General features: G+C 44.0%; 1 protein-coding gene across 5 annotated transcripts in view; it reads right to left on the reverse strand.

The window, feature by feature from the left end:
• Nucleotides 1-2,178: 2,178 nt before the first annotated feature.
• The window catches only part of ARMC9 (armadillo repeat containing 9), a 57,804-nt gene continuing 36,874 nt past the window's right edge, over nt 2,179-23,108 (reverse strand). For 2 of the 5 annotated variants that reach the window (XM_042878096.1, XM_042878095.1), the window contains 6 exons: nt 20,387-20,491; nt 19,573-19,688; nt 16,194-16,318; nt 13,245-13,374; nt 8,717-8,889; nt 2,557-6,183 (listed from right to left, as the gene is read on the reverse strand). In XM_042878096.1, coding sequence (XP_042734030.1) covers nt 6,161-6,183; nt 8,717-8,889; nt 13,245-13,374; nt 16,194-16,318; nt 19,573-19,688; nt 20,387-20,491 — 672 coding nt within the window. In that variant the 3' untranslated portion in view covers nt 2,557-6,160. Of the gene's footprint in view, nt 2,262-2,556; nt 6,184-8,716; nt 8,890-13,244; nt 13,375-16,193; nt 16,319-19,572; nt 19,689-20,386; nt 20,492-23,108 lie in introns of those variants that run through there. The other 3 variants (XR_006180362.1, XR_006180364.1, XR_006180363.1) reach the window with 3 other exon arrangements.

Consider the following 23,108-nt stretch of genomic DNA (forward strand, 5'->3'; position numbering starts at 1 on the left):
AGCTTTGGCACTCCCAGCCCCAGGCAGATGCAGAACGGCTCAGGGTGGAAGGAGTTAAAAGAAGAGATAAGAGGGAGACACGGCTCCACGCTCTGTGCTGCTCTGTTTGCACTTCAGACAAGTGCCCCACCAGGGCACAGAGGTATTTCTCAATGCTGTGATGTTCGCAGATAGCTGGAAATGGGTGCGGTGAAGTTTCTATTCCCCGCTCTTCCATGGTGACCATGAATAACCCCCAGTGGCATTCCCCACCGGTGCACCAAACCGATAGCATTAATCTCTCCCTGGTTAAGAGCCAAACAGAAATCAGAGGTGCACAAGTCAACTCAATCCGAGTTGCTCCGAGAGAATCCGTGCATCAAAACAGCATTAGGTAACAGAGCTGGCTGAAGGCAGCTCCCACACGGCCCTGCATTACATGAGCTTGGCTGTGCTTCCCCCCCTGCCCCAGGGCACAGAGCGCTGGTAGCAGCAGCGTGCTTGGGACAGTGCCTGCCCTATGGCAGCTATTGGGAGGCATGGAAGAAAAGCCCTTTTCCTCTCTCTGTAACTGCTCTGTGCTGAGTAACGGGGCACACAAACTCTACCAGCTCCTGTGGTATGCAATGAGCAGGTCTGCACCCACACCTCTGTGCCAATCACACCCCCTGCCATCATCTCAACAAGCCCCAGCAAGGACACGCTTCCCCAAGAGCTGATTCTCCAGCTGGGACAGGGTATTCCCAGCACAAACCACACTCACAGCCCAGAGGAAGGTCACTGACAGGAACATGTGGGCAGTGCCCGTGCCAAGCAGCAGCACCAAACCTCGTCCCTCAGATAAGGCGGCCTAGGATCCATTGCTGTGCTCAAGGCAATGGTGGGCATCGTAAAAAATGGCACACTACATCACCATGCTCCGGCCCCACTGCTCCATCCCCACTGCCCAGGGATGGTGGGTGGATGGAGTGGTGCCTAACGAGGCACAGAGATCTCCTCCCTGGCTGCATGAATATCGATTGCGCTCCGTCGCAGACCTGCCCCAGACTGGTCTCTTTACTACACTGTTCTGCATAAAGCACTGGCGTCACACGTCAGAAGGGAAAGGTAATGAGAGATCGCAATCAGCCCCGGCACAAAAGGAAGGAGATTCCTGCATAATTCCGGCTGGAGATGGAAAACCTCTGCCGGTGGGATCGGGTCTGTGCTGCTGTGCAATGAGTGCCTTTCCTGTGCCACAGAGCACACAGTCCAGCCCTGCAGAATAATTCCCATCATAGGAAGAAGTAATGCCAAAAAAGCCCTAAACAAAACAAAATTTCAAGGGAGGGAAGGAAGTAGGCAGGAAACAACACACATGCTCTCCAGAAAACCAGGCCAGATCTGTACGCAGGCACTGTAGTAGGAGGCAAATTCTTATGAAAAACAATGTTTTAGGCACCTGAATTGGAACAAGCAGCTTTCCATGAGGGGCTGAGCCATCCCCTGCTCCCCACGAGGAGAGTGCTGTGTCCTCACGACTGCTTGGGGGAAGCTGAGCTCGGCTGAAGACAGTTTGTGTTTATCACCACAGCAAATAATGAACATAATGAGAGTTACAGCATGGATTGCAGAATCATAGAACAGCTTATGTTGGAAGGGACCTTGAGGCCCACATCCCCATCCCCTGCTGTGGGCTGATTGCCTCCAGCAGCTCAGGCTGCCCAGGGGCTATCCAACCTGGCCTTGGGCACCAACAGGGATGGGGCACCCACAGCTGTGGGCAATGGGAGATCCGGATTTTCCTTTTTCACATTGGATTCCACAGATCAACACATTACTCTCACCACAAGGTCACCCAGCTGAGGTGTGGCTAAGCTTTGCACTCTGCCCTACACAAACAGGACCTGGAGCCATGAAATTGAGCCAAGCTGATGAGACTCACCCCAAAATCAATCCTCGCTCTGCCGTTTTGGGTTGACCTGCGGTGTGATGCACAGCGCCGGCACTTCATTTGGTGCTCATGGTCCTCCTCCATGCTACCAACACGAACCATGAGCCCAAAGGGCAGCGCGTGAGCAGATGGGAACAATGAAGCCACTTGTTCTCAGGAAGCATTCGACCTCTGCCAACAGCCAACCGGATCCAGATGAGGACCGGGGCAGCCAGAGCAGAACATGGCAGAGTGAAGGCAGAACCGTATCCCTTGGCATCCAGCTGCTATTTCCAGCACTCACAACTCATCCTCACATTAGCTCCACTTTTTCATCACTGTTCAGAGCAAGAGGACCACGGAGTGAAACCTTGAGTGACAAAGCAGGATTATTCCTTAGGTCTAACATACAAAACAGCTCACACATCTGCAAGAGCAATGCTATTCTTTCAGGCACCCACCCAACTGCCTCATTTATTCTTAAAATTAGCTCTCAGCATCATTAAGAGGAAAGCAAATAAAGTGAAGCAACACTTTAAAGACTTGTAAAATGGAAAAAGAAACTGTCTTTTAAATTAAATACCTCGTGAAGTCATTCCCATCCACAGCGAATAATGGCACTCTCCAAAACTTTGGCCTTAAAATCACACCAGAACAGCACTTCGTGTATTTGAAGATAAGCACAAAGCAAACATTTAATGCTGTCACCTGGATATCTGAGGCTTGTTCACTTTCATTTCCACAAACTAACACCAGCGTTGCTTGTAAATATAAGCCAGGAAGGAACCTGCAATAAAAGGACATGTTCCAGAAAGTTACTGGATGTCAGAGGGCCATTCAGTCTGCTGATTGCAGAGTATCAGGTTCTGAAAGAGCAAAGTTTGGACAGTGACCTTGTAGTGAACTCAATGCCTTTCCTTCACAGGGCAGCATGCAGCAAGGAAGTGGGAAGCAGCTCTCTTTGAGAGGTCTGATACCAAGCACTGTGCAGATGCCAGGCCAGAAGGGCTGCTGGTCCTGGCCTCTGTTAGCTGTGCGCACATCCCCTGGTGCTCCACAGCCAGGTACAGCCAGGCAGGGCCTGCTCCAGCCACCCCGAGGTCAGGCAGGCTGAGCGAGGTGCACCTCTTTGCTCTCCAGCACTTCCCCTCCTGGGACTTGGTCCAGCACTGAGCCACACTGCAACCAAGTGTGAGGATGGATGTGCTGCCAGGAAGGTCTGGCTCAAAGATGAACTTCAGCGGGGAGGAACAGCAGGAAGGCAGGCAGCTCGCTTGCCATCCCACTGTTACTACTCAAAGACATGCACGAATGCACTGCAATGCTTCTCTTCCCTATGCTGTAACATCCACCATTTTATAAAGGCCCAAGAACTATGGTTTTAAGTTGAAGCAGGGAAGATTTAGGCTGGATGTCAGGGGAAAGTTCTTTACTATGAGTGGTGAGGTGCTGGACCAGGCTGCCCAGAGAGGTTGTGGATGCCACGTCCCTGGAGGTGTCCAAGGCCAGATTGCATGGGGTCCGGGGCAGATCGGTCTAGTATTAAATGTGAAGGTTGGTGGCCCTGTATGTGCTGGAGGCTTGGGAGCTTCATGATCCTTGAGGTCCCTTCCAACCTGGGCTATTCTGTGAGGCAAAGCACAGCGAGAGGCTCATGCCTGCACTGCAGCACTTCAGAGCAAACAATGCCAGCTCCGCAGCTGCGGGCCAGGCTGCGTGAGGGAGCTGTGCTTTCCATTCAGGTGGAGACAAAGCTGCTGAGGACAGAATTTATCACAAAGAAAACAGCGGAAAGTAAACAAATGCACACCCTGTATATCCATGAAACACCAAACAAACTTATCACAGAGAGGAAAAAGTAATATATCCTTTTAGAAACAATTTTGCTCTATCAGTGTCAGATGATTTTAAAGTATATAGAATGAACTCTCCATGCAAATGTAATTAGACGTGCAGTTCACATTTGGACAATGCTGTCAGAGGGAATGTTGGCTTTTCGGGTGGTTCTGTGTGGAGCCAGGAGTTCAGCTTGAATATCCTTGTGAGCCTCTTCCAGCTGAGGATACTCTATGATTCAGTGTCTCAATAACACTGAAGATAAACAGGACATATGCAGAAAGCATGCCAGTGTCACACAGCACTTTGGTCACACAAGAAAAAAATCCCAGCTCTATGTCTTGTGCCATTCGTGCACTTATTGCAAGTAACACTGCAGCCAGTTCAGGTACAGTCACACCCCTCTCACTCAAGCAGGCAATCTCCACTGCTCCTGTTAGGAACTCACCAGGCTGCTGCTGGATCTGGCAGCGACCTCTGCGTGGCATACAGCAACCTTTAAGAGAGAGGTGCAGAATTTGCTGTGTGTGTGTGTGTGACTGACCTGATCATTCTGGGACCTCTCAACCTCTGGCAGCGGTGTCCTGCTAACAAAGGCAAAATCAACACTTCTTACAGCTTCAAACCCTTCTGACCGGCATCATTTTTGTGAACAGACAGAGAACAGAAGGACACAGTATTTTGTCAGGTTCTCATATTGCTGCTCAGCCCATAATTTATTTTGAAGCTCACACACAGTCCCTCTCAAGTATTTGGCAAATGGAGTTTCTCAAGCATTAGTACAAAAAATTGTCTCCAATGCGAAACTCAGCACTGCAGTGAGATAAATCTCAGCTCAGCTGCTGGGGCTCTCTATGCACCTACAGATGCAGATGAGCATGCATAGCACTTCAGTGTTAACAGCCGGACAGCTGATATTACATGCTGCAAAAAAATAAAGAAAAGAAAAGCACAGAGGAAAAAGCAAAGCTGCCCACTATGCAAATCCACTACGTGAGTTTTTATGGCTGCCTTGTATTGCAGCCCCTATTGGTTCCTCAAAAGGCATCTTTCCATTACTTGCTTTATCAACTTGGAGAGGAGGTGGGTCAATCTAAGCACAGATCAGAGCTTTTCTGTGGTTTATCTACCTCAGAGACCTGCAGGATAGGGGTGATTAGCTGCCTACAATCACTTTATGTCCTATGCAGCTGGGCATTAAAGTAACACCCGTACTCTGCCTGCTTTGTGTGAGCCCTGTGGACTTACTGAGTTTCATATCAATACGATCAGATTTCAGACTGCAGGATGTCTTTTTCTTCAAGAGATCCTAACTCCAATTTGAAGTCTGTTATTGAAGGGGTGAGAGGAACTCGTGTGTTGGATGCCTTTCTGTCAGACAGTGACACAGCATCACTGGTCTCATGGCAATCACATCAAGAGAGGAAATGGCCTTGGCTATTCAGTTGCCACCACGTACCACCACGAGGAACAATTCGAGGTCTCATCACAGAGAAGCTTTCATCTGGACACGATTGCTGACTTTACAATTCTTTGCTCTCAAGGTGGAGGTAATTGCCATTATTGGAGTTGCTTGACCTCTTGGGCTGAGTTCATCTTATGTGTTTCTCACGGTGGAACTCCAACACAAAAGCTTTAACTTCTCCCTTCTTGTACCTACCTAAAAGCATTTGCTTTTAATATCAATTTACAACACACGTGCTTTCTTCTGTGCTTTACAGCTTCAGTGGCAACCAAGTACCAAGGCAAAGTACATTTGAATAGGAGTAATTACTACAGATAAACCTGCTGATCAGACCCCCAGAGGTGAGGTGAGCAGCTGGACAGTGGCACACAGTTTTACAACTGTCACACACTGATGAAATACTTTGATGTTCAAATGCAGACCTCACTCCACACACAGCTGCTCCAGGCAGTAGTTCTACACAGGCAGGTATGCTTTCTCTCCTAGTGCTGATCCCTGGAACTCAGACATTCCCAAACTCATTGACAAAAGCATAATTAAAAAGACAACAGAACAAGTTACAAGCAAGCAATGCCTAAACAAGACGGCTCCTTGGCTAGATCCTGTGCTGAGCCCTAGGCACCGTTTTCAAAGGCGATTTACTCTGACACAGAAAGCAGAGAGGAAGAGACTTCCCTGGAGGTAGCAATGTCTCTTTAAACTCTCAGAGATGCTGGGACTATATCCATCTACTGTATCAGCTGTGGGCAGCTGATGAGACCTCGAATTGTAACAAGGCCTTTGTCTTAGCCAGCTTGAGAGATGACAGCAGATGCAGCCCATCAGATAATCCCTGAATCACCGTGCAAGGCGTGCGCCGTGCAGTGATAATAACCTCTTCTCAGTAGGTCGCCAGTAAAGCTCATTACAGGAAGCTGGCTCTGTCCTTCAGCAATGTGACAGGTGATTCTCGAGGAAAGGAACTGTTCTCACTTCCTGTAGGACTGGATGCCTGCAGGAAAATAAAGAGAGAGAGCTTGTCAACTGAGCAAGATTTATCAAAGGGCAAAAGCTGCCTGAGGGGAACTCTACAGTGACACAGCCACCACAGAGAACATACACAAAGGCACCTTAACCACTTAAAAAATGCAGAAAGTGTTTATGGCAACAACTTGTCAGGGATACTGAAAGAATGCCTGGAGCAGCAGGAAGCCACCCACCAGTACGCAGTCACATGCTCCTTCCTTTAGCACAGATTTTTGTTCCACTCCAGTTCCACCATGCCCTGGGCACAGCTTGGTACAATGCACACATCCCTTCTCTTTGGCTTGCCCTTAAGAGGTGTTTGGAACAGAAGCAGAGTAAGGCACAAGGCAGATTAAATCACTCAGCCATGTGCACACAGAGCACATAAAGCGCAACTGAAAAACTCCAGATTTGGAGATTCACTCTGTGTTCCAGCCACACTGCTACCCCTGCACCAGCTAGGAAGTGGAGCCAGAGAAAGCTCCAGCATGGCTGGTGGCATCTGGAGGAGCTTCATTTTGCTGCAAGGTGTAGCTTTGGCACTCTGCTAACAGCAGGCTCCATCTCAGGCAGGATCCTGGCCCCAGGGCTGGAGCTGCACTGAGTACCTGTGCTTCATCTGCATTCCTCAGGCATTCCAAACACCCTTCACACTCCAGTCCAGTTAGTTCAGTTTGTGTAAAAGCCACTTATTTCCAGTAAAAACACCTACAACAAACATCAAAAGAAAGCTAAAACTGCATCTCTAAAGTAAGTAATCACATCGAGTGAGTGCAATCAGAAACTCATATTTTTCCTCATTGCGCCCTGAGCTTGTTCTTCTGCAGAATTCCAAAGAAATCCAAGAAGTAAAAACAGTCTTCCAGAGAGACACATTATACACATGGAACTCTGATTAAAGCTCCTCTAACACAACTTCAAAATCAGCTGCAGTATACACTGTGCCCTGGGAAAGGAACTTACTCCATATCCCTACAAAAGCAGCACATACATTTCACATCTTTCATAGGACACAGGCATCATGAAGTGAAAAGCTCCAAAAAAGAAACTAGAATAAGGATTTGGGCAAGTTTTGGTGCGCACACCCATTCTGTGCTTTCCCCTTATTCAGTAAAGCTTTTCCTCTTCAATGGACTACTGACTCTGGAAATGAAACAGGAACTGAAATGAACAGACTGCTGGTCACTTGCTCCACGTGTAGTCAGTACTAAGGAAATGGAGAGCATTGATGTCAGGGGTAAAACACGGGGCATACTCAGCAAAAGTAAAGCTGAACGAGCTGGCAGTATTACCTAAGCACGGGACTATTCAAGCAAGTACTCAACATGTCAAAACCACTCTTAGCCACCAGGGACACTTCCCTTCCATTGCCCCACCTGTACTCCCTGAAAGAAAGGTGCCCTCCCTGCACATTTAAACTGTTTAAAAGAGCAATGAGTGAGCAGCACAGAAGACATAGGAAGTTATTCCCTTCTCTTTGACGATTTTCTATGTTATTTCAGTTCTTTATGTTCCATTTTCCTTACCTGGAATGAGAAGTTAACAATAAGCACGCACCTCATTTCTCGGGCAGGTGCAGGAAGCATTCAGAGCTGCCTCACTTTCCTGAAATGCTTAAAGGTAACAGTTTCAGCTAAGAGTGGAGCTGCTGTTACCTTGTGATCATTACTAAATCTCTCACCACACCTTTGCAATAGGAACATACAGCACATTGCTCCTTCCAATTTTAATTGCTGCTGGCCTCAGGGGCGTCTTATTTGCACTCCAAAGAAAAGGCTTATACTTGTCACTCAAGAATGCACCTTCCCATTGGGAATGCACCATCGCCTTTTCTTCCACCCCAGAACCCACAGCTTACACACCCCCTTCATCTCCACACACAATTGCATGAGTATCTGAGACCAGCATTCCTACTTCACTGGGCTGAGGTTGGCAGGCCTGAAGCATGCTTCCTTCTCTCCCCTCCAACCTCAGGTCACCACCCTCCTCTCTTCTGAGCCCACTGCAATCTAGTGCTGCTTGCATTATTCAGGAAACAACTCATCCAGACGGTTCTTAAATGCGAGTCTCCTGCAGAAGGATGACTGCCACAAGCAGCACGCCATGCCTGGCTGCCTGCTAACATCTGGTCTGCATTCAGTGGCAGTGTGGACACACCCAGGGACCCAAATTCAAGAACGTTAGACAAGTTATACAGCAGAGCGAACAAGTGTCTAAAGAAAAAGAGACAGTAATGACATCCAGAGAATGTCTAATACGAGACTTTGGAGAAATTGGGCCACTTTTCTCCACCCAGAGACAGGAAAAAGTGTGTCTCTGTTCACATGATAGTCTGGAAAGAGGAGCAGTGTTCAGCAAGATATAATTTCATGGTTGTGCATCCTGCAGATGACAAGTACAATGTCATATACTCCTGGCACACTTGCAGCACACGACTTCATTCCTGGAGAGCTCCTGCAGAACTCCCTCCTTTCCCACCCAAAGTGCTGACAAGCAGAATGATGACTGTTTCCACTTACTCTGTCTGCTCCTTGTGGATGATCCCGAGGAGCTGGGACGGCTCGTTTGTTGGGGTCCAGACTGGGAGAACTGGGGGGCAATGGTTGGGATCTTTCCCTTTCTGGGGCTGGCACTGTGCATTTCAGGAGTGCGAGGGATCTTAGGTTTGCTGGTAAAGGCTGAAGAAAACTCACTGTAGGACATGGAAAAGGGTTAGCGATGCATGGAGAGAAACATATGCACGGGAAGCCTGCAATCAAGTGAAACCAAGTGACCAATTCAGGGAGACAATCAAATGGAGAGGAACATGACAGCACTGGTACTGCTGCAGGGCACGCACCCACCACAGCCTCCAGCTTCATGGATGTGCCTCTTCTATTCAAACTTGGCTCTTTAGACAACACCATTGAACCTGCTAAGCTAGGTCCCTCACAAACAAGTAACAGACATTGTTTGTTTTGTCCACATTGTTTGCTATCACCTTTATCTTACACAGACTCATTCAGAGGTGCAAACTGTATATAGGGATGCTACAGCATAGGAATGCATCCTTGTAGGCCACAACACCAACAGACGCAGAGCCTTGCTGGCTCCCAGCTGTGACAAGATTCATACATCTCCCAAAAGTCTTTATCAAAAGCACAAAAAGCTACAATAGCTTCCATAAAAGATATTCCCTAAACACACAGCCACCTCGCTCACACTGAGAACACTGCTGTGATTTCATATTCTGCACATGCTGCAAGAATACCAGTCTTTAGGATTTAGTCCATAACTACATGAGGACACACTGTCCTTTCCTGTCCTTAGCATAAATATATTTTTTCTGGTATACAAACAGTGAAGGCTACTAGGAAATATAAGTTTGTAACATAATTTCGAATCTATATTCATGCTGGTTCTGGTAAGGCAATTTTCTCCTAAGGGGAGAAAAGATTAAAGTGAAATAACAGCTTCATAAAGAAGCACATTGTATTAAAAGGAAATAAAAGCAGAGTCAAAGTAGGAGATCCATAAAAGTGCCATCGAAAGGAAGGTGATTAAATTTTATTTGGAAAGTCGCAGTGTTATTAGCTCCATCAAAAGAACCTTTGTGAGCATCAGAGAGGCTGATTAGGGGATTTTCAAGACATTTAATCCCTCCGCGCCTCCTGGGAATGCTGCTGAGTCAACCATCGCCCCTGCTTCACCTTGCAGGGAGATTCGGCAGCCAGCGCTTCTTTATACTTGATGCAACATTAATTGTCCATATTTTGCATTCCTGTGTGCTAACTATTAGGGACAGACACCAACTGGTCTCCTCAGAACCACCTCCGCAGCCCTCCACCTTCCACTGAGCATGACAAGTATCAAACTTGCACCATTTCAAAAGAGGAGGTGGTAGATGGCAGCAAAACCAGCAAAACAAAGCCAGAATCCAGAGATGGGTTAAACTTACCCTGAGCTCTGAATCACATCTTTAAATGTCTCTCCCCATCAAACAGTTTCATTGTTACGGCTTGTTTGCAGTTTTATCCACTCGGGCTCAAGTGCTGCGTTTCAATACAGTTGTGGTATCTTATGTGGACTAAGGTGTGTTAACACAGATGAAAAAGCAAGACCCAACAGCCTCAGCAGTATTTGAGCCATAAATAAGATTCTTCATTACTTGCAAATACCTTTATCAAAGAGAAGGAATGCAAAATGGTATTGTATGATGGCTCACGTTATTTGCAAACTGCCTGGAAAGGATTATATGAAATAACTCACTAGTAAACACTGTAAAGGTCAAAGAACATTCTGCTGGTATTCTGACAGGATGTACAGCACACCTCAAGTCTCCCTGTGCCCAGGTGTCACTGAGCTACTTCATCTTCTACTACATCAATACACAAAGACCAACAGAAACGGGTTGTTCAGTTTTTAATGGTATTTTACCTATCTGGCATCCTTCAGGATTTGAGAAAAAAAGCAGCAAAATCCGCTGTGGGATAATGATCTGTGATATTTGGTGAAGAAGTCAATTATGACAAAGTATGGCAATCTGAGAGCAAGTGCTGTAACACAAAAAAATAAAGCAGAACCCTAAATTTGCACTGATGAGAATGAAAACTGTCTGGAAAAATGGAAATGGTTGTCTACTCGAGTACACAACAGACTGACACTGAGATCTAAATAAGCCAAGAGGTCTGACAAGACTTGACATATAAATGGAACATATCAACTGCTCTGTCCAAGAGAAGCACACTCAGACTTTTGGCCAATTTTACCAGACTGAAAGAAAGGGGAGAGTGGAGTAGACCCTCCAGAGCTTAATCTCTTTATGATGATGCTGGCCCTAGTCACGATAAAAAATAAGGGATTTTTTAAGCAAGCCTCCACCATAAACTCAAGTCTATTACAAATGCATGCCTTGTTAGCTAAGAAGCACAACACAACTGTATTGTTACATGGACTCATAGAACCATAAAATGGTTTAAGCTGAAAGGGACCTTCAAGATCACCTACTTCTAACTCCCCCCCTGCTGTAAGCAGGGACACCTCCCTCTAGACCAGGTTGCTCAAAGCCCAGTGGATCAAAATGCAGCAGAGAAGAACAGTGCAGAAGGAGCTGCCAGTCTGGCTTGCATCAGTTGCAACCATTTGTTCCTACAAAAACACGATAACTGTGATGGACAAGCTACTAGTAGGGCATCTTAGACTGATTTACTGCAAATGCAGCTTTGCAGATCTCTCTGCAGTTAAATCCTCAATTAATGCTGCTCAAGGAAGAGGAGAAATTCTCAGCATCTCCACGAGTCAGTCTTCCTTTTTCATACAGAACTTTTTGGATGGTCTCAGTATTTCTGTAGTAAGGAGGCTCCTCTGACAGTAGACATGTGACCAAAGCAAGGATTATTAATTCACTCTGTTTTGCAAACACGTGAAAGTATGCTTCCAAGGAGGAAAGAAGGAAAGGAAGAACAAAAAGGCAGGTCTAGCTATAGCAACACCAACATATCAACAAAAGACCCCGACACAGAAAACCCTATGTTCTGCTTGGACTGTGAATGGCTGCATTCCCACATTTGTAACTTGAGGCTGCTTTCGTAAATCCCAATTACTGTATGCACAGTGAGGGAGCACGAGATGAAGAGATATCACCTCCTTCTGCAGTGCTGCATTCGTTCAGTTAGAAATGTATTACTGAGATTTAGACACACTTTTATTCAGAAATATTCAAGATTATTGAGGACATATCTTTTTAACAATGGATAATGACTGCAGGGAAGCACAGCCACACACTGAGGGCAAGATACTCCCTATTTATCATCTCTTGCAAGCTGAAGCCTGAGAAATAGCCTCCCACCATCTGCCAAAGCACAAAGCAAGCAATTTGGTCACAACATTCTCATGGTCTGTCTGTATCTGCAGTAAGTGCTTAGCTACTGTTAAGAGAGGCAACACTGAAGTAAAACCAGTAATGCTGGGATAGTATGACAACTAAGCACTCCAACTGCTCAACAGCGACAATTTGTTGACAGTATATTATTTCTCAGATCTCACCATGGAAGTAGCACAATTGGAATATATTTATGTGTATATATATATATATAAAAGAATCTGTACACCACATAGAAACAAAGCTCTAAGCAAATAATGCAGTTCCCAGGAGTACTGGAGCTTTAACTGACACGGGTGATTAAGCCCTTCTGAAAAATCTGACCGTGAAGAGTCACTAAAACCTTTAATGCATCTCCACCCATTCTGTGTTTTACTTTTGGAATGTATTTGCTATTAACATTTCTATAGTCTCACTGTTTAAAACTTGGCCCAATCAAATTAGCTTTAGGAAAAAGCTGTTAACGTCTGAAGGACACATGCAGGTCCTGAAAAACTTTGGTCAGTCTTGGTCCAACTCCTAATGAATTCCCACTTCTCATCCAGGATATAACATCACCGTCCTCCATACGACAAAAGCTGCAGAGAGGGCTCAATATACGAACAGGAGAAGGAGAGCAAGATCTCTCTTCACTGAAATTGTTTCAAGACAAAGTTGAAACCCTCTACGGGGAGAGCATGTAATACTGACTTCCTTGCTCTTCCCACATAGGAAACAAACCATCAAGGACTGCAGTCAGCAATGCCAGCTTCTCAGCATGTTTAAACACAGCATATCCACTTAAATGCTTAATCTCTCTTCTGTACATTAATTCCTGCCCTCTTCTCATAGCTACACCTCTTTCTTTACTATTCCAATGATTTTTCATGGGGTACAGTAGAGTCATTTAAGGAAGCAATCAGGAAGTTTTACTTGCAGAAAACCAGGCTGTGCATACATGTGATGTTCATTAGTAACATCTTGCTTGAGGTTTCTCCCATTCTGGACCAGATGCTTAGAAATTGAATGGCTGCCTCTGGCACTGCTAAGGGTATTTTGTTTGGCAAGCACTACCACAGCTGTCTCAGACCAGACTACATCATACATCAAATGACTTCACAGATTGTCTTCACAGCAGCATGGAATTAGCTGGTAAATCCCCTCAGACTCCTCTCACACTCTTAGATATCTATCTGGATAAATCATACCTATGAGAGTGCCCATTCACTTTGTCTTGGGTGAAGTCAGTAGACTGGGAAGACAAGATATCACCAGCTTCAATGCTTCGGTCCATCCTATGGCCTGATGAGAATATTTTAGATGGCTTCATTTCAATTGCTGTTTTAAAAGGAAACACAATTCAGTGAGGAATTCTTAACAGTTTGCTAGAAACACAATCAAGTAGCTGTGTGAAAGAAAGGCAGAGACAGAAGCAAGCTACCGAGTTACTGTGGCAGAGCACTCTGCCGCTCATCAGCTGAGCCAAGCTAACTGCATGTGTGCATACATGTGTGCATACTTCTGGCCCCTTACAACTGCAAAGTAAAACACGCTTGGATCATTTTCAAAGTAGCTCCACTTTGCATTTGTGATGGCCTAGGAACACGCAGACCACCAATTAACATGTATCAGTTAATATCTGATGCCTTATTAAAGCCACAGGAATGCAACCACCTGCACTGGTCTGTCCATATCCACAGCAACAGCTGCCACAGCAGGCAAAAAAAAAAGAAGTGTTCAGGACACCTCTGTCAGAATTGAGCTCTATTACATTTGCTCAATAAATCTCACCTTCTGCCTTGTGCTAATGTGAAACAGGACAGTCAGCTTGCTGAGAGACACAAGAGTATCAAGATGTGCAAGTCCAATATGAGGGCAGGAAAATCCCTAGCTCCATTTCTCTGCATTCCTCCCATGCCTGCGACAGATTGCCCTCCTGTTTATTTGCTCACATGCTGATAGGGATAGAGTTCGGGCCCCTTTCAGACAAGAACTTGGCTGCCTAGTGCATATTCTGTCTGGGTTTCACTGTGAGTGTAATAAGATGACCGAGGTTCATCTTCAGTCCACAAGTTTTCTGCTTGTAGGAGGCAAAAAAAAAGGTCAGAATTACTATTATAGACACATTTCCAAACTGATCACATGGGAAGATGGTCCTAGACAGAATCAGAAAAATGAGAAGGCAACACAAGAACAGGTGACTAGATCCAGGTGCAGAGGACACAGACAACAGGAGAGGTTTCTTGATGTTAAGTTTTGCTTCCTTGAGACATGACCTTGTTGATATCAACTGTTCACATAAAGCTTTTCTTTTTACTCTTGGTCTTTCATTATTCATTTCATGATTGGAACTCATAAAACTGTGAAAACCAAAGCATTTGTGTGATGCTGAAAAACACATACTCTGAAACGAGTAGCTTCCTGACACTCAAGAGGTCATTAAATTGCTTATTCTATTTAACAGCAACAACATTTGACCGGCATTGTGAGAGCCTTTATAAGCAGTACAATCTAGTTATCTTACTAGTATCCATCTGCACACAGTTTTGACTGAAAATAGTTAGGAAATGTTTTCAGAGGATACAAAAATGGTTAGAAAATATGAGAACGTTACAGTTGGCAGCATTTTCTTCATCATGAAAGCATTAAATCCATTCTCTCCTTCAAAAATTAGCATTTGCTTTGCTGACTTGCTCAGATTCCCTTTGTAAGCCACCCCGCAAATCTCTGCAAGCAATCCACCAGACAGCATCAGCAGCACAGATAAGGAGACAGAGGTCAGCGAATGCATTTCACTGGCAAGATATGAACAAGATGTGGTTCAGAAGGCACGCTGGCTCCTGGTGGCTGCATAATGCCTTGGAAATAGCATCCAAAGGAGAGCTGAATCTACAACACGCTTTAAAACAGCAACTAGCAGCACATTTTATACCTGCTTTGCTTAATTTCCTTTACAAAGCATATGTACAACTCGATTTCTTTTCCTTCTGACTTCCCTGTAGAGCAGGCTTAGCTGCACTCAGCATGCTACTGCATGTAGCAAGGCTCAAGGACAGCAGCTCTCACTCCTGCACAACAGCAAGAACCCAAGTGCCCAGCTCAAACAGGAGCTTCATCTGCTTCTATCATGGCCTTTCAGCATGTTATATTTATCAGCTCTAGGCATTATGCAAATGGATTCCTGTCTGCAAGACCTTGGTTACTTTTCTCAGAATCCTTTTCATTTCCTCTAGGAAATTCAAAAAACAAGAAGGGAGAGAAAAAAGCTATGTTATTTCTTGACTGCTTCAAAGCATATTTTTCAGGAAAGTAAAGGCAGGCTTTTGTCTGAGCTTATTGGTAATTCTGTACTAGACGTGCTGCAACATCCTTTATTTAAGTTTGCAGAACATTTTGCTTTAAAACTCTAATTGGAAACGACAATGAATCCCTGCAAACAGGTCAGAACAGTTACATCAAAAGCTGCACGACTCTGTGGATATTAGATCAGAAGTATTTCAGAAGCCTATAACCTCTTAAACTCCATCACATGTTTCTGAGCTCTCGCGTCCAGATGAGCGTGCACTGATTTCAGTGCAAGTTGCAAGGATAGAATCTTTAGCAGCATCACCCACAAAGCAGCTACACAGCATAGAGCTTCCCATCCTCCACAAGCTTTTATGGTTGCAGTTGCAAAATGAAGTAGATAACTGCAGCTGCCTTGACTTTTATACAGGGGTCTGGCCAATGGAGCCTGCAGGTGCCAGCACACAGTAATTCATTTAGATCTAAACAAGGCTGTATTTGATCAAGTAAGTGGCTTTGCCTGTTGGGAAATGCACTGTATCTGGGCTGCGGCTCTTTCCCTAGGCAGAGAACGTCATGGAGTGAAAGAAAATCCACTTAGCATGTCGGAAGCCCTGGGTATGATCCCTGACCCTTCCACAGGAAGGGAGATGGAGCAAGGCAATGGAGACTATTAGTGTCTGCTGGGCGCACATCACTTTCTGCAGCTGTTCATTCAGCTGGAGCTGAATGTGGTCCCAGGATCACGCAGGCTGCCCCAAACAGAGGGCATGCTCCAAGGCTACGTTGAAAATAATAATTCAAAAATCTACAGAACACGTTGGGTCCCAAATGCTTGCCCCAGTCAAGACAGACACCAACAACTTCCTTACATGAAGAGGAAGCGCAGAGGTCAGCAATGCCAGAGCTGCTCCCGGCACAGACAGGAGGAGAACCGCTCAGCAGAGACTGGGAATTTTCATCTCTATCGTGACAAGAAATGGAATCGTTTTCTGGCCTGGAGGAGAAAGGAAAAGGCAGGCCGGTGAATATTTGCAGTCACCTGAGCAGAAGTTTGATTTTCTTCAAATTGCCTGTCATAGAAGAAATTAAAATCTGTATTTTTCATACAGCAAACTAGTGCCAAGGCCATAATTTAACTGCACAACTGTAGCTTCCCCAGACCAGCTGATGTTGGACGTATTTGGAAGGAACATTTTTTCCTACAGCAATGAAGAGCCAAGGAAAGGAAACTGTACCTCCTTGCAGTCTGAAGACCCAAAATACCAGCATGACACTTAAAGAAAAATACTACAGCAGTGGGCCTGTGAGGTCTCTAGTTCTCAGCTTTTTCATGCATTTAAGTTTTGCTCCTGATTATGACAAGGATTTCACTCTATAGAGAGCAATACACAGCACTCATTTAAAGGAGGTAGGATGTAGAACCATAGATTTCCCAAGTTAGGTGGGTCAATGAGAAATCTAAGCAGCTGAAGATGAGAAAAGGAATGAGATGGCTTGTTAATAAGCAATAAAACCCAGGAGAAGTGAGAAGGGTGTGCAAACCATGAAAAAAAAACGGGCAGACGCAGAAAGTTTCCCTGTCCAATAGCAGGTTAAGGCAATTAAGCTACATTTCCAGTTAGAAAAGGAACATTCCAAGGAGGCAGTTAGTGATTTCTCAGCTAAACCAGTTTCTAAGGAAACAGCTAGCAGAATATTAAGTAGCTCAGTCCCCCTCCAGTGATCTCAGCAGTGAGGCTTTGGAGAGAAGGGAAAGGAAAAAAAGCAGCCTTGCAGTATTTCCTGGCTCCCCATAAAGCAAGAGCTTGTCCGTACAGGGATCCCATGACAATTCATCTGAAATAACCAGAGACTTGTCTGTGCTGGGAAGTCAGAGAAAAAACAGCATGGAATATCAGCTCCTTGTGCAGTAGCTCCTCTGTATTGATTTTCTGTGTGAATACTCCTATTCAGCACCAGAAATCCCCCCTCTTCTTTTTTGACTCCTGAACCAACAACTCAGAGATGCATTATAGCATCTCCATTAACAGCATTCTCTTTCATCGTGTTTTAAAGATGGAATACGTTGCATCAAGTCTTGCAAATTTTTTCTGCAAACATCTCAGGCAATTCAAATTGCCCTGGGTTGCTCCTAAGTAAATATGCTACACAAGAAAGTAGGAAGTGACACTTCTCATATTATTTCAGCTGATGGGAATGTGAGCCATCTGAACCATTTAAACTATGAAATACATCCACTTCAGATATTGCTTTCAAATTAAAGCAGATAAGATTTCACTACTTGCATTGTCTTGCTCTTGCAAGGCTTCCTATTAGAGGATTTCTCATTCTAGTGAGTCAATTCTTATTAGAATTAGAAAGGCATAAAGCCACCAAAGTGCATCAATTACTGAACAAAATCTAGTTCAAGCGTGCTCATTCGCTGCCTTTTTCTTGCACACAGATGTGTAAAAAGGTGGCTTTATTCTGCATCTAGCAGTGACCTGAAGCTGCATTACAGAGGCTGGGGAGATGTTCAGAAGGAGGTTCATGCTTTGATAAGACAACAACACTGGCATCACTTGGGCAATCCCAGGATTCTGTTAAGCAAACACGTTACCCAGGTAGATGGTGCAAAAAAAAGAGGCATTTGATCATTTGATCAATTTGATCATAGAGAACATTCCTGACACATTAATTGTAATGCATTACATCGCACCAGGAAATAAAAACTATTTCCCCTGATTTGACCAGTTTTTTCCCTTTGGAAAGTCACTTCATCTTCACGTGCTACTTTTCCTTTCCACTTCTAAAGCAGGAATGTAAAGCTCGAGACACTCCAGTAGTAATTAAGACTTACTCTTGAAAAATACTTTCTAATACTTTCTAAATATACAAAATGCTAAGCAGGGCTACCTTAACAGCTGGTGCTGTTGAGTATGAGCAGTATGAGTCCAGATCTTCTAGTCCACTATGGGAAAAACACCATGCAGGGGAAGTGAGACTCTGAACACAGACCCTACGATGATGTGGCACTGTGTATTTAATCATGCATTAGCCAGTTCAGACTTCTAAGGCATGCAGTTGTTTTGCACGACTGCAGAAAAAAAGATTATCTAATCTCTATGCTACTAATACAAGTTTGTATAAATGAGATGGTGTTTTCTTCACACACACTCTCTTAATATACAGGAAGAGGGAGAGGGCTTGCAAAAGCTCTGGACATTGAAATGGTGCAAAAGCTGATGACCGTGAGAAATGATGCAAACTCCAAATTGGCATCCAGGTTACAGCAGGCAGAAGTAGGCTCCATGCTCAAACAGAGGTCATTCTTTCCAGGCTAGCAGTCAGAAAAAATAAAAATAAAAACTCAAGACTGCGCAGGACAAATTCTGCTCTGCAAAAGCCAAAGCTTTTCTTTCTGCCTTAGAAGTGTGTGTTTCATTCACCTTCCCTAATTTTTTTTTTAGATGTTTCCTGACCTTTTTTCATCCCCAGATCTCATATGCTTTACTTGTCCATACTGAGACTATAGTGACATAAATCAATATAATCCCACATGAATTGCACTGCTGCCAAAAACAAAACCCCACAAAAACATAACAGTTGAAAAGAAGTGTTTCTGGTGAATCAGGAGGGCTCCAAGTCAGTTCACTTGCTTGTTCAAATGCCACTGCAAAATAGTGGTGGAAATGGACACTGGCAGGATAAAGTTGGAATCACTCCCCATCCACAACAGTAAGCTCAGGTCAGATTCAGCTATACACATACAACTACTGCCTACATCAGTCCTCTGTTGTCTGAATGGACCTTCCACCCTAAAATGTGGAAGAAATGTATTTTAAAAACTTGAAAATACGAACATGAAAGCAGAAAGCAGCAGAGGAATGACATGGGACAGTCTTCAGAATACCAAGCTGATAGAATCCCAAGCCAATCCCAGGTTTTACATACCCCATACAAGCTACAAACAGAACACACTGCAAGAAAAAGAAAGGATTATGAACACAAGGAATATAATGCAACTTCAAATCAAACCGATCAGTAAACATTTGTTCTACTTGTTAAATTATGTGACGTCAGCCAATGGATGTTTCTCTGCCTGCCCGCAGCATTCTCCATTCTGTTCTGAAGTGATCTTTAAAGAATGACAATGGCAGTGCACTTTCAAGTATGGAGATTTTATTTATCTGGAAGTAGGAAGCATTTGTTTGTTTTTTAAGATGCTTTTAAAAAAAATTCAACTTTGCTTCATGTGTTTCAACTTACGTTGGGTATAAATTTCTGTGATAACCTGGTGTCACAGGTCTCTGGAGAGGTTCATCTATACTCTGATGGACACCAGAAAACAGCTTCCTCTTGGTCTTTGGAGTATGAGTCATTATCTGAGACAAAGGTAACAAAGAAATGGAAAAACAAAGAGAAGACTGGGAATAAAGGTAAGTGGAGCCACTGAAGACATTCTATAGAAATACTACATTGGAAGATCAGTTGTGATTCAGTGCCACAACATACAGCTCTCAGAGATCACTACGGGCTGTTCCATGACATCTTATCTCAGGTCATCTCCATCACCACCACAACCAGACTGTGGACTCTGAGATCCAGAAGGCAGTCACACTTAAACTTGTCGCAGCATAATAAATGACATTCAGGCCAACTTCAAGCTTTTTTACGTAATGGCTTTTTGATGCTTGAGGTAAGACATACAATACTCGATCTGACATAAAGCCTGAATAATTAATCTTCAGACCAGCAATATTCCAGCATTAACTTGCTCAGCACTTGTCTTTGTGTGTCACAATCACTGACCTAGCACTAGAACCCCAAGGCTGCCTTCAGTTCCTTATTAAGCTGCAGCCTGACCACCTCATGAAGGGGCAACTGCTGTTCTCAAACTTACGCTACTTCTGAACTACAGCTAAGAAAAAGAGTGAAAGGTGTGGACTGTTATGCAGGTACAACCTATCCTTTAAAATAAGGAACTGAAGACAGAATGATCTTAGAAGGCAATGAAAGTGCTGAAATTAAACACTTAATCCAGCAAGTTCACTTGTTAAGGATCGTGGAAAGCAGTACTTACTCCCAAGTATTCAGTTGTCAACAGCTTCTCTCCTGTAAGCTCTCCCAGTTGAGGCTGTAAAACCTCATCTTTGTCCAGGTCAGCCTCCATGATGTCATGGCCCTCCTGCAACAGCAACACACAGGTTATCTGAGCACAGGTTCCGAGGAAGTTTTCATTTCAAATTTACTTCTCACTTCAGTAGTCACTTAGATGATATGTACTTTCCAGATAAATGACTGTCAGTACTGCACATGTGAATTGTAACGTACAGCTAATTTCTACCAAAAAGGCAGACACCCAGATACAAGCTCAACTGAGCTTTCAATGTAATCAGAAACTAGAGAATCTTGAGAGAAGGAAGATCAACACCTTCCTCCAAAAATTATTCAGCAGAAAGCACAGTTTGCACTTCAAAGTTGTCATCCTTCAAATTTCCAGCCTCAGATAATTATTCCTTGACCTAAGAAGGGCTCAAGAAAATCTCAGTACTTAGCACTGTTGCAGGACACCCTATGCTAGTCTGAAGAGATGCAATGCTCCATCCCTAACAAGCAGCTGCTATTTTTGTAGCAGTTAGCAGCTGCTAAGTTTGTAGCTGTAGTTTTTACAGATCTACCCATACAACCAACTTATGGTTATGCATATGGTTATGCAGTACAGACTGAAAAATGTAACCTAATGCTGTTTCTCAGCCACATTGGAGGCTTCCCTTCCCCCCCCCCCCCCCCCACTATAATTATTTTCCATATACAAATTAAAGTTTTTCATAAGCACTACTGAGATACTGGATTGTTAAGATAAGGTTGTACAGGACCTCAGGGAAATGTTCCATCTGCCTTCCTCTCCCAATGAAAGATATGCTACAATCAGCTTGGAAGTTGGTAGGTGTGGGAAATAAGCCAGATCATGAAAAAAAACACAGATAAACACCTGTAAACTGTCCAACAACCATCTGTATCAAACAAAACAGAAAGACTGCACGTATACTGTGCTTAGGCAAAAAAAGAGTTACAAAGACGGGCTTTAGAAATAGTTTGCTGGGAGGTTTGTTTTTTGTTTTGTTTGTTTGTTTGTTTTACACAGTATGACAATGCAGCATCAACAGCAAATTGTTTCCTTCAAGAATATTTGACAGAACTCTTGCTCATTACTCAGAAAAGACAGACCATCACCCCGATCTTTCATCGAGCTTTTTCCTGCATGCTGTATTTAACTTTGCTTCTCTGATCAGCTCGGTGTCCCCAGGTCCCACCTCACCCACTGTGCTGGGTGACACGTTTTGTCACCTGGAGAACTCTGAGTTCTGGTTCCTGGGAAGGATCTCCCTGCCAATCTTGCTCCCTGATGTTATATAACACACCAGGTAACTGAGCCTGAACATGCTCCTCCTCTGGCTCCCTGTTTGGAAGAAAAGCTTTGACAGATGTACCATGCCTCCATTGCTGCTAAAACACAACTGGTGCCCTGTTCACTGCTGCAGCACACACTGGAAGCAAAGCCCTTTATCATAATCATAGCATTGTTAAGGTTGGAGACAACCTCTAAGATCATCGAGTCCAAACATCAAATAACACGATGGAATCAATCCCACAAGTACTGTGATGAGATTCAAGTTGTAGAGCAAATATCCAAGTGTTTAGGGAAAGTTTTGTGTTAATTATTTTTCACTAAATAACACTAATGTTAATAAGCACACGATGAAAAAAAATTAATACTCTTTATTAAAAAAAAAAAAAGCAGTCCAATTTCAGTTGCATATCAATGGGTTCTTTGCTTTTTTGTTTTGTATTTTTGGGGAGGGGAGGTGGTGGCAGTGATGAAAAGGGCTGGCTAGATTTTCTTTTCCCCCACCATTTTCGTATCAGACCCTCTGTAGCTATGAATGGTCATGTCTCTCAGCTGCATCTCTAACGAATGATTTATGGGGCCTGGAGAAACCAGTTATTATCACAAGATCTGTTCAAAGCCAAAAGAATTGAACAACTCTAAATTAGACACAGGCAAAAGTGAAACAAACAAAAACAGCAACACAAGAAACCAGGAAAGGTAATAGCAACAGCATGGAGACACTTTGCATGCTCTTGGAAGCAATAAAAGAGAAGGTAAAAATCAGATAAGACTCATTTTGTTGTTTCTTAAGTTTTGAGGGAGTGAAAATTGGTGCTGAGCAAATCAGCAACGTACCAGCAGGTCATCTGAATGCATGTCATAAATTGTCAATACATGGCTGCATACCGACACACGTCTGCAGTAGTTTTTAAGCATTACATCAAGACAAGACTTCTGCCAAAGCCTTCCAAAACTTTCTGCTGTCAGATCACAATACCAGATGCTATCACAGGGCCCCAAAGAACAATAACTCTCAGCATTTCCAAAATACAAAAGGGCCTCAAGCATTGAGGCAGTGAGACAACAAACCTTCCTTTGCTTCGTTAAGAACACAACAACATTATGAGTTTCATACATCCTTTTGCTGTCACACTGTTTGCAGACTGTGTTTTCTGTGTATAGAGACTAACAAAGCAGGCTTACATGTAACAGAACAGAATTACAGCTCCCAGCAGCAATAAGGATTGTAAACTCGCCACAATCAACGTTACATTGGTGGCAGTTGTAGAACTGCCTAAATCTGAGTTCTTTGAACATAATAGCAAAGCTAATGCAAAACCGAAATCAGGCACTTTGTTTCAAAAGCCTATTGTTATTTTTTGAGTAAAACAAGGAGTGACCGAGGCCTGCT

Source organism: Lagopus leucura, unplaced genomic scaffold, assembly GCF_019238085.1.
Source record: "Lagopus leucura isolate 7727_CA_CO unplaced genomic scaffold, USGS_WTPT01 Super-Scaffold_100021, whole genome shotgun sequence".
Taxonomy (NCBI): domain Eukaryota; kingdom Metazoa; phylum Chordata; class Aves; order Galliformes; family Phasianidae; genus Lagopus; species Lagopus leucura.